Source organism: Cyprinodon variegatus, unplaced genomic scaffold, assembly GCF_000732505.1.
Source record: "Cyprinodon variegatus isolate N-32 unplaced genomic scaffold, C_variegatus-1.0 Scaffold445, whole genome shotgun sequence".
In the NCBI taxonomy this organism is placed as follows: domain Eukaryota; kingdom Metazoa; phylum Chordata; class Actinopteri; order Cyprinodontiformes; family Cyprinodontidae; genus Cyprinodon; species Cyprinodon variegatus.
Genome location: NW_015150898.1, coordinates 653,965 through 666,232, shown reverse-complemented (window position 1 = coordinate 666,232; position 12,268 = coordinate 653,965). Strand labels below are relative to the sequence as shown.

The 12,268-nt window shown below is 37.6% G+C and overlaps 1 protein-coding gene across 1 annotated transcript in view; it reads right to left on the bottom strand.

The window, feature by feature from the left end:
* LOC107093752 (neuronal acetylcholine receptor subunit beta-2-like) overlaps positions 1-7,289 on the bottom strand; it is a 19,287-nt gene extending 11,998 nt beyond the window's left edge. Inside the window, exons 1-3 of the mRNA XM_015389000.1 lie at positions 7,201-7,289; positions 6,805-7,005; positions 820-965 (exon numbers count right to left, since the gene is read on the bottom strand). Coding sequence (XP_015244486.1) covers positions 820-965; positions 6,805-6,850 — 192 coding nt within the window. The 5' untranslated portion in view covers positions 6,851-7,005; positions 7,201-7,289. The remainder of the gene's footprint in view (positions 1-819; positions 966-6,804; positions 7,006-7,200) is intronic.
* Positions 7,290-12,268: the final 4,979 nt, after the last annotated feature.

Below are 12,268 nucleotides of genomic sequence, written 5' to 3'. Positions count from 1 at the left end.
CTAACGCTAGTTTCATCGGCTGAAGCTGCCATGTTCTTTAGACTGAACTGTCACGCATCTCTGTGTCACACCTCAACCCGCCTCAAAGCCAACGCGAATTAGACGTTCGTTTGGTAAACGGCTCCAAATTTTCTTTAACGGAGAGTAGCTAGACTGATCTGCGAGTGAAATCTTGAAAGCTGGCGAGATCAGGATGGTCTCACGATGCTATAGAAAGGGTGGAAGATGACTGAAAATCAATGAAAATCAATGGAATGTGTATGTCTTGGAGGTCTGCTCAGAGTAAATGGGCTTTAAAAAAAACTGTAGAAATCTATCTCTACAGAACTGTAACTTTACATGTGTTTTGTGTTTTCGAATGGACTTTTGCGAGCTTTCTTTCAGCTGTTTTTCAAGCCTGTCACTTTTTCACAAACACCAACGATTTGTTTAGTGAAAATAATAGTTGTCCCCTCAACACATTTTCCTTCTTGGGCTGTTGATTAAGTTTTTACTGAAATAATTGACAACAATAGAATGACCTTAAACGCACCATTAAGTTTGACTTTTTCCTAATTTAGCTCTCTTGTCATTAGTCTTTTTCTTGAGTGTCTTCAGATTCGGTGCAGAAGATCCTTCCTGCCCACACCTATCAACACCTACAGCTTATTGAGAAAAAGCCCATGAGTTATTATAAGATCTAATTTCCCTTTGAGACCAATAAAGTATTTTTGAATTAAGTGAAATGTTCTGACTGGACATCACCATTAAAACCTGTAGAGACGATTGAAGACCAAAAAAAGATTTTGGTAATCATTGCAGATCATATTCTGTACTCACCACACTGATTAGCTGTGACAGAGAGACCTGTAGGGAGATGGTGACCTGTTGGGTTTTATTTACTGCTGGTCTGATCAGCTTGTTATAGCGTTCTGGTCCCAGCAGGTAGTTTACTAGACGTTCCTCTGCATTCTCTGCTCTGCTGTCTACAAACAGAAAAGTATTAACTGTAAATATAGTCAACATAGTGTTTATAACTTCGTATTTCTGTCAGTCAGTCTCTAGAAGACACAGACACATGCTAATGTGACAACAATACATAAGTTAGTCAACAACCATCATAATTAAATAAGAAGTGATTGTTAACAAAATTCAGAAATAACACTTACATCTAAACATATAAATGTTTCAATATGTTGTCTATGACCATAGAGTAATTAAAGCTACACATGTTTTATTTTGCTTTGTGAGTGTGATTGGATGAGCATTGTTCAGACCTCCAGAAAAAAGCAAACAGAAATTCAGTCATGCATGTGAGACACCCCCTTGAAGCTTTTTGTTTGCACCACAGCTAAACGCCATTGGTTATGTAAAAGGAGAGCTGAGACTAACTTGGAGGCATTATTTTTTTTCTTTTGACATTTGCGTCATTGTGCCCATATTGCCAAGCACACTTACTAAAGAAAAATGAGCATTTAATATCTAAATTTCTTTGCTTCATTTTGCCGTATGAACTGCTCTCCTTTCTCAGTAGATTGCATGCAGCAGGGACAGATGTTCTTGTTACAGATGCACCCTGCTGTTTTAACTTTTACGCCAGAGTAGGTGTCATTTTTTTCACTTCAAATGGGACAATTTATTTCCACCGAAAGGGACAGTTTGTTGTTATTGGTGCTGCTTGCACAAATTGGGTTAAGCAGAAGTATGGCTTGAATAGATCTTTTTAGTGAACTAAAATACTGCTGCAAAAGGGGTGACTTACTCCCCATTCCTTTACATTTTGCTTGCAGGACAAGACGCTTCCTTGAAATGTTTCAATGTTTCTTTTGCAACATTTTTTGTCCCCAGTTCTTTGTCTGAATAGATGACAATGAAGCACTTTGGCAACAAGGCTGTGATTCCAACAAGTTTTTAGCTGACTTTTATACATCTAGTCATAAAAAGCGAAAAACTTCTCTTATGTATTTAAGACTGCATGTATAAAAAAAAACATGGCAACTTGATATAAATCAAAATGATAAATAGCCTGTATAGCACCTGCATTACACTACATTCAGCCACCTACAGACACATTCAAACACTGATTGTTGCAAGCTACATTCTAGCCACAGCTGCCAAAGAACTCACTGACAATAACAACACAATACATGGGCGGCACCAGTTCTCTCTGACCACCATCAGTAGGCAATGCAGACAAACTGTTTGTCCAGGAACAGAAATATTTTATTCTTGATTCTTAATTTACCTTTCCATTCTGATTTTACTATTGGGTTATTACTATGTAATGTGGGCAGTGCCTGAACTATTCTGCATACAGCATTTTAGACCTGTGGGTGTTTAAAATCCTCAATGGATAAAGCTGCTATGGAATGCTACCATAATATCATTGTACAAATGCTCCATCCAAGATTAAGGGTTGGCGAATCAAACATAATTATGATTAGATCACTGCTAAAGAAAATACATGTTTAAAAAATATTAAATAACATCTAAACAATCTAATTAAATACTTAAATATTCTTTCTGATAAGAAATGACTAGAATTGAGCTCTATAAATGTCATCACATAGCCCTTATTTGGAAAAAGGAGCAGAACTTAACATAAGCCAAAAGAGCTTTACTAAGAGTGACATTTGGAGATTAGACAGCAAATGTATGATTTAGTTTTTCTAGTAGTTTTTTCTATCATACAGAGCTGAACAACTTCTGAATTTAAAGGAAGGACAACTTTAACAGGGAAATTCTCAATTTAAAAGTAAATCAATGGAAAATGATTTTTTAAGTAACCCCAAAGAAAAAGCTAATGAGAGCTGAAAATATGTCCCATTCTGTCTCTTAATTAGAATTCCATGTTCTATCTATGGCTCAAATTCTATAGAAATAAGTAAGATTAGTGTGAAGAGACCCCAAAACCATTCTAGATTTAGAGGTTTCCTGTCAAGGTACAATCAAAATGGACACCTTATTATCTGTACATTTGATTTATTGAAGTTGTTATTATCATTGAACAATCCATTACAATGTATTGGAAGCTCACACCAATCTGTAGCCTCAAAATATTGGTGAGCCAAATGTCATTTCACAACACTAATCCAGCACACTCTTCTTAACAATCCAGCAAGCAAATACAACCTCGACAATAGACCCACCTTCAGCCCCTCGACTTCTGGACATAGACAGTGGAAAATGACCGGGGCTATAGAGATAAATACTTGATCTCTATTACTGATATTTCTTTATCTGACCACTTTTCTGTTATATTGAAAGCACCATTTTCAATGGCTCAGTAAGCCAAAGAGGCATCATTGTATCTTTGAGGATGGTGCTACTAGAACCTCCAACCAGATTTACTTTTCTACCACCACTTTGCCCTGTTACCCTGTGAGCTAGTAGAAAACTTTAATTCTAAAGTTTTAGAAATCACTGCTTCAATTGCTCCTATGAAAGTAAATGTCAAAAATAGCCTGTCAGTGGAGGGATCTGAATGACAGAAATAACATTGAAACCTATTCTAAAAGGGAAAGTAAAGATTCTAAAATGAGATTTGTGGATTTTCCTATTGGTGTTTATTTAAAGTCCCTCAACAGAGTTTTGGATGTATTAAAAATAATTTTGCACCAGGCGGTTGAACAGATTGTTACAAAAGTTCAATTCATTCATCTATCATATTCAACTGATTTCAGGGTATTTTTATAGTTCCAGTTTACAACTCATGTCTTAAGGAATTTTACAGAGACAATTTCAAGTTCAATGAGATCATGCTGTCAGAATGGTAATAAAGGTGAAAAACGGAGTGTTAAAAACTAAACACAGGTGAGGAAAGACTAGAGACCAGGTTTGCGATGATATCTATATAAAGAGACTTCACAGATCTAACAACTGGAAAATAATATATATCTTTATTCTTTGAGATTGTCAGCAAAAACATGAATATTGCTTGCACCTCATTTGCTACAGTCAACACACTAGCAAACCCTCCAGTGACTATGCTATTTGAACTCCACCTTACCAAAGTCTGCATCAAATTTCCGAACGTCTTTACTGAAAAAATGATAAGAATGGCAGTTGTCTCCAAATATTACTGATTTTGACAACATTTCTCAAATTCAAATAATTAAGTACAAAAACTTAGAGGAGATAATACACCAATTGGGCTCTTCTTTCACCTGTCTTGATGTTTTAAAGGTTATCTTAAGAAAGTTGTGCCTGTCATAACATCTAAATTAACTCAAATAATAAATATGTTTCTTTCTTTCAGTGTTTTCTCTCAGGCAATCATTGAACCGCTGTTGAAAAAGAGCAACCTGGTCAAGTTGCTACTGTAGAACTACAGAACCATCTCAAACCTTCCCTTCATTAGTAAGATTATTGAAAGGTTGTTTCAACAATTCAACAGCTTCCAAACAATGAACAGCCTCTTTTGATGTCTTCTAGTCAGGCATCAGTACCAACCACAGCACTGACACTGGCTTTATAAATGCAGATCATAGAGGGAACACACTGCTGGTATTATTGGATCTTAGTGTATTATTCAACACCGATCACTTTATTTTATTAGAGCACCTGAAAAACTGGGTCGCCTATATAGTATAGAACTGCACTGGTTTAGATCCTAGTCAAAAGACAGCACCTTTTTTTGGGTCAGTAGGTAACTTTGCATCATAGATAACATAAATCCCATGCGGTATTCCCCAAGGCTCAACATTAGAGCCTGTCTTATTCACCATCTAAATGCAAAGATTTCAATCAACAACAACAACAGATTTATCAGGCCTTTTGGCCTCAAATCTACTCTGCATACCTAAAACCAGAAACAAACATGAAGAAGCAGCCTTTCTTTCTTATGGTCCACAAACATGGACTAAATTCCCAGAAAATCTAAAAGAGTTGAATCCCTAATTCCTTTAAATTCCGATTAACATTCTTTTTTTCTTAGAGTTGGCTTTGACTGTTCTATCTAAAAACCATTTGTTTAAGTTTGTAGACTGACTTCCTGTCTTTTTTTTAATCAATTATTATATTCTCCTTTTTGGATCATCTTGCAGTGTACTTTTCTCTGGTTGTTTTCCTACTATGTACATTACTTTGAATTGTGTTGCTTCTGAAATGTGCGATATAAATGAACCTGTATTCTCTTGCCTTGCCTAGCTGATGTGGCTTGCCTATTTTACTAATTTATGCTGTTAAAAAGTCATTATTTTTATAATGTAGGCTTGGAAGCAAAAGCTAAATGTGCAACAAGTTTACAGGGAAAATAAGTAAAACAAAAAGTAAATAAAAGAAGATTAAAGTGCAGATTTACAATAGGAGACTCTGCTTTTAAAACAAGAGGCATTCAAATGTGTTCTCAGAAAAAAGACTCAGGGCTTTCTTGAATACAGGAACAAAAGTAGTGTTCTTTAAATTATTCACACAGGCCATCTGCTTTTACTTTTGAATATTTTTAGAATATGACCACAACAGACGCACGTCTTCTAGGTAGCTTGGTGAAAACTTTTCTATATCAGTGTGAGATATAGAGTTTACACAACCTTTTATTTCAAAAGATAAAGGTAAAATCATTTTGGCTAAAAAACAATTACAATTACATTTAACAAGCCTAATGAGATCAGAATCTTTAATAATATCTCTTTCTACAGTAAATGTTTAAAGTTCTAGTTCTTCAACCCTCTCAAAAACACTTTTCTTTTTTCAATTAAGCTCTTGATAGCCTTTGAAAAATTTTCTAATTTTTTCTTTGTTCTGCTGAACGTTCGAATGACAACCCAGTTTCAATTTATAGGCAATTTCCACCAGAAGAGATTTCCCCAGTAAAATCTTTCCCAGTGTCATCAGAAGACAAAGGTGTCCACAGCAGTACAGACACCTTTGCAATACTTAATTGATGTTTATTAGTATTTTCATCACTAGTTTCACACCACATCAAAGAAAAGCATAGCAACCTCACCGGTTTAAACTTTTGATGGCAGGAAGGCCCCTTTTTTTTGCTCACCAACCACTTGATATCTACATATCAACTAATGGTTGTTATGGAAACATTAGGATCCCAGAATATTAGTTTTTGTTATGGAGCTCTGGACATTTACTTTACCTCTCTTATAATTGTGCTCACTTGGCATGGTGGCATCTTATACATAGGTGCTTGTCCAGCCTTGTTACTAGAAGAAATGGGCCGCAGTGTCATTTCATATTTATAGTCCACAGAATGAGAAAGTCTTTGATTATTAATGAAACATCCCTATCCACTGTGATGATAATAAATAAATGAAAAAATCTATATATATATCTGTGAAATTATGCTGATACAATTGATTTTTACACATAGTCAGCAGATGCTTGATAAGAGTCAGTTTTAAAACCATGTGCTTGAAATTGGTGGCTAAATTTAATTATTAGAAAGCATATTTTTATCAAAGTTAACTATTAAATATTCAATGAAACCATGTTTTTATAAGATAGACACTAAGTATTTCTCTTTTTCTGCTCCTTGGATTTTTAAAGCAACAGTAGTGATTTTTGTAACTTTTAAATGATATGTTTGGTATATAAATTAACTAAATGTATTGAGGATGTTTAAGATAAGATCTTTAGAGGCCACAAACTCACATGTTCAGTTTACAATTTTTTTGCAAAGAAGTCATAAAACAATCATTTATTTTTGTTTAACTAGCTGTATAAACGTGTGCGGAGAGGTCTATAGATGTTGATATCAGCACCATGGACAACGCCAGTTTATAAATCTAATATAAAAGCACAACACAATGTAAATCCCCCGTTAAAATACTGTATGTTAGAACGAACCACAATTTGAACAGTTTTACTCACTTGTAAGAGACAGAATGAGAAACAGAAATAGAGGGTTAGGTGTCATTTCCTTCTCGCTTCCTTCCACTAACTTATCTTCCTGTTTTGGTCATCAAAGAGTTCTTTTTTATGACTAATATTCAATCTGTGAATCCCGTCGCGATGAAATGCCTCGCCTCGTGTTTTAGGGCAACTGTTCCGGTTTCAGATGCAGGAATATTTCTGAAAAAAAAAAAAAAAAATGTAGAGAAGCATGTTATAGTTGTTTATCTCAGACCGCCGCGGTCTCCACAGCAGATCCAGCCTGAGTCACAAAGCCGATCCAACTCAAACAGTCCGAGAAAGGATTTAGCTTGGTGTTTCTGCTCTCTTCGCAAAATAAAAGAAGAAAACTTAAATCTGTTTGACTTGACGCACCTTTCCTCAGCGGAAGTTGGCAGACCTCTTAATGAAGCTTAATGCGCTTCCACTGGATCTGTGGCGCGCAGCATGAGCGCGTTTCTGCCTCCACTGGCGATTCATCTGTTCTTAGAGCCAAACTCGCTGAAGCCACGAACACCTTGTTATGACACGCTGCAGTGCCAAAGGTGTTTACCTTTTTTTCTGCTGTAAAAATTTGAAATGTCCAATGCAAATTATAGATTTTCTTTCCTTTTTGTAAATTAAGAAAGACGTTTTAAAGTTTTTTTTAAAGGTTTAGAGATTAGTGTACAGTAGCGTTTCAAGAAAGGCTCAAATGGGGTAGGCAAATGGTGCCCACTCTTAATACCAAGATGATGGTACCCAAAATCCTACCATGAGATTATAATGGGGTAAAACAGAAACACATAACCAGAAAATCCTTCGAATTTAAAATCAAATCTAAGAAAAAACATTAAACGTTCTAAAGCTATTAAAGTTGTAATAACCACTTATAATCAGTTACTTTGCAATCCTTTTCATATTGTCTATCTAAATTTAGAAAAATGGGTACTGTGATGAACATTTTCACAGTAAACTTATTTCTAAAGGTTCTATCGACATGTAATTTCCACCACATGTTGGTACCAACCAAAGCATCCGATACATATACAGAAATCAAAACAAACAAGCTCTGCAATTAGGTCATGTACAGTGGCGGATTTAGGGGGCGGCTACTTGGAATCTCGCGATTGGGATCTCAAGCCCTGGATCTTGCTTCTGAGCTGATCTGAGTAAAATGTGCAGTACTGGAATTAACCAGTAGTGGCAGCATGAACTGGAAAGCAGCCTGTAGCATTCCTGTGCAGAAGAAGAAGTTGTCACCACTAGCTGTTTCTAAACAGACTGATGTCCCAAGTATGTGAAGCTCTGACTGACTCTGAGACGTTCTATGTCCCGGTTTTGTATGAAATTCTGTTTCCCTTGTGTCCGTTGCGCGCATTGAAGCCAGAGAGGCGGACATGGCGGGTGGGACCATTTTTACTGCGCTTCTGACTCGAAGGTCGAATAATCTGGCACCATTGGCTGGTATCCGGGTTAGTTAACAGAAGGAACAGTTGGATCTGATAAGAGATCATAAGCGCAGGGTGGAGCAAACCAGATAAGAGGAGAAGGAGTAAAACCCAGCCTATGGTGCCAATAGCATGACACTCAAGACCTTTGCAACGTAAAGGCCTGAACACACCAGTTGGGCATGACTTTAATCTCTTATACAATAATATATTTTATGAATATTTTGTAGGAATTAAAGTAACAGTACTAGACTGGTTTAAATCTTATCTATCTGATCGATTTCAGTTTGTTCACGTTAATAACAAATCTTCCTCATGCTCAAAGGTTACTTGTGGAGTACCACAGGGATCAGTGTTAGGACCAATTCTCTTTACTATATATATATGCTCCCAATCGGTGGAATTATTAGACAGCATGGGATTCATTTCCACTGTTATGCTGATGATACCCAGCTATATCTGTCTATAAATCCACATGAAGCTAGCCAATTACATACATAGATTACAGGCATGTGTTTAAGACATAAAAACCTGGATGACTCTTAACTTTCTGCTTCTTTTTTTGAGTTTTTTTTATGGCACTGGTGGCTTGTTTTTATGGACAATAGGCTGACAGGAAAGGGGGTATGAGAGAGGGGGAGTGAAATGCGGGAAAGGACACCAGGCCAGATTCAAACCAGAGTCACTGACGTCGAAGGCTAAGGAGCTCGCCCAACTTTCTCCTTCTGAATGCAGATAAAAGAGAAGTAATAGTCTTTGGACCACAGTCTTTGAAAAAGAGGTTGATTAGTCAGTCACTTCACATATTGCAACAATTTGAAATATCCTGTCCAGGGGTGATGCTGAGAAACTAGTCCATGCATTTGTTACTTCAAGGCTGGACTTCAGCTGATCCAAAATGCTGCAGCCAGAGTTCTGATGAAAATTAAAAATAGAGATCATATCTCTCCTATCCTAGCTTCTCTTCATTGTCTCCCTGCTAAATCAACAATAGAATTAAAAACTCCTCCTTTTCACATATAAAGCCTTAAATGGCCAAGCTCCATCTTATATCAGAGATATGATTGTTCCTTATGTTCCTAACAGAGCACTTCGCTCTCAATCTGCAGGTTTACTAATGGTTCCTAGAATTTCTAAAAGTAGAATGGGAGGCAGATCTTTTAGTTATCAGGCTCCTCTCCTGTGGAACCAACTACCAGTTTTAGTCCGTGAGGCAGACACCCTGTCTACTTTTAAGGCTAGGCTTAAAACTTTCCTTTTTGATAAAGCTTACAGTTACAGTGGCTCAGGTTATCCTGAGCTATCTCTATAGTTATGATGCTATAGGCTTAGACTTCTGGAGGACATAGTGTCCCCTATTTCATCATTCTGCTTCATTCCATCTCTATTCTCCCTCTCTGCAGAATCTGTTAGTTCAATCTCTAACGTTATACTCTCTCTGCTTATTCCTCAAAGTAGCTTTGCCTCGTCTGTTCCTGTTTGGCCGTGACACCATCCTGGAGAGAAATATCAGCTGTGCTGCTGCCATCAACACCCTTGTTTATAGATGTTGGAAATGGGCCTGTTTTTCCAGTGTAGTCCTGTTTCTCTGACTGTGACTGGCTGGAGTGGGAGTTTGCACGGAGCTCGTCTGCCTGGCTGTGTTTCCTGGAGGGGCCGCCTTTTACAGCTGCTTTTTGTATCTCTGCTTCTGTCTTCTTGAACCCCAGTCAGCCTCGGCAGATGGCCGCTCACACTGAGCCTGGTTCTGCTGGAGGTTTCTTCCTGTTAAAAGGGAGTTTTTCCTCTCCACTGTCGCTAGAAGCATGCTTAGTGTGAGGGATTGTATTTGAGTCAATGAGTCGATGCAATCAACTGGTTTTCCTTAGATAGAAAACTTTGAATCAATTTCACTGTATGATCCGGTGAACTGTAAAGTGCCTTGAGATGATGTGTTGTGAATTGCAGCTTCATAAATAAACTAAATTACATTGAATTTCCCATGTCACACTGACTGCGTATAGTGAGGCTACGACTTGGCAGGGTGGGCAGATGTGCGCATATTTTTTTTCACTTCTTACTCTGTGCTATGCAGAAATTAAAAATTACGACAGTTGACTTGGACAGATTATGAACAGTCATAAAAAAAATAAAAATAAAAAACACCAGCACATTCTACAAAGAAAAGCGAGTCTCTGCAGCATCTCAAACCAGAACAGATAATGTTCATGTGCCTATATTAGAAATCCAATGAATGAATTGCTGCATATTTCCCACTAAAATAGACCTGGGGTCTCAGTCAGACCTACGCAAGCCCCCTTGCATAAAATTGTGTCAGTTGTGATCATCTACATTGACTTCCAATGACTGCTAAATGCCACCACTTTGTCTCAAACTATTTTCTGTCGGATTGGACGTGAAATCTTTTTCGGTGTGTTCTGGCCTTGACATGGAAAAAAATCGGATGACAGATTAAAGAGGTCAGAACACGACAAATCCGATTTCACACCCGATCCGACAGAAAATTGTCTTAGATATTTTCATTTCAGCCATCTTTAGCATTTGTCCAATGCCTGAGACATTAGCCAAGTGCTTCATCCCTTTGGGCCAATCCTTCTTTTGTATTCTTGGAGCTTTGATATTTCATCTTCAATGGTGGCTCTGATGCTCACTAGGCCTCTGCTTCCTTGGATTGCGGTGGAATCCACCATGCATGGTAAGTCGCATTCGTGTTTTAACATCAGTGCTCTGAATCTACTGCATAGGCCATCATATTGGGTATTATGGTATCTTAGTACTGGTAAGTCATAGCTGGTGACTGCCTGGACCTTTTTCTTACCATGGAGCTGACTTCTCAGAACTTGTCTTACTCGTAACGGGCATTTGGCTATTGGTGCTTTCCTTATGGCCTCTTCATGGCCTTTCATATTCCAAGGCAGCTGTAGCCCTCCTTAAAACTACTATTCTCCCCTTTGGGAGTAAAAACCCCTGTATTGATTACCTTTAGTCGAGTCATAGACTTTCTTGTAACCAACTCATGCAGTGCATGGGGCACATACCTACTTATGGTAGTTTATGGTCAGACAGCTTGATGTAATTCATAGGTCATGGGTCTCCAACAGGAAAACATTGGACGAAATCTTATTGAACATCTTTGGAAGGATCTGAAAAATTGCTTCTGGAAAAGGCACCTTCAAACCTGAGACGACTGGAGCAGTTTGGTCATGAGGAGTGGACTTAAATACCTGTTGAGAGGAGTAGAAGTCTCATTGAAAGTTACAGGACTGTTATTGCAGCAATTGCCTCAAAAGGTTATTGAAGAAAATATGAAGATAGGGGTGCCATTAATTCATTGTAAAGCATTGTTGAAAAGCATTTTATATTATTGTTATATTCGACTGAAAACCATAGTGTGATTGAGACACTTTTGATAAATTTCTTCCTAGTTCCTTATTCTAAAGGAAACACACAATTTTCACATTCAGAGATTGGGAAACAGATGATTTACCTAAGTGATTTTATTGATGTACGTAGTTTGCCTGTGCATATATCCATCACAGCTGAGGCCATATAACCAGGGTTTACACGACCCAGTGGAGATTTCAATCTGCTTTAATGGAATATCGTGTATGCTTCAGTCAAGTTAACTGGCACAAGGTTACTACATTTCACTGCAGTTCACAACACTCACGCATCAACTCTTCCTCTCCATCATCACCTTTCACTCATCTGTGCACATTTTCAGGGAGAGAAATAAAGGAGCAGGGCAAGCCATGTTTGTAATTTAAGAGGCTATGGATTTGTTCAGAATCAATACACAACACAGGTAATTGATTAGAATAATAACCATCTATTTATATTTAGGCCCCGTCCACATGAAGTCAAAACGAACACGAAACGCTGATATTTTCCAAAACGTTTGCCGTAAAGGGGGAGACGTAAAATAAATGTGATCGTCCACACGAATGCATGAAAACGCTGCAAAATGTATGCCAGGCCTGTAAGTGGCGCTGTGGTGCCAAAGCAAAAATAAG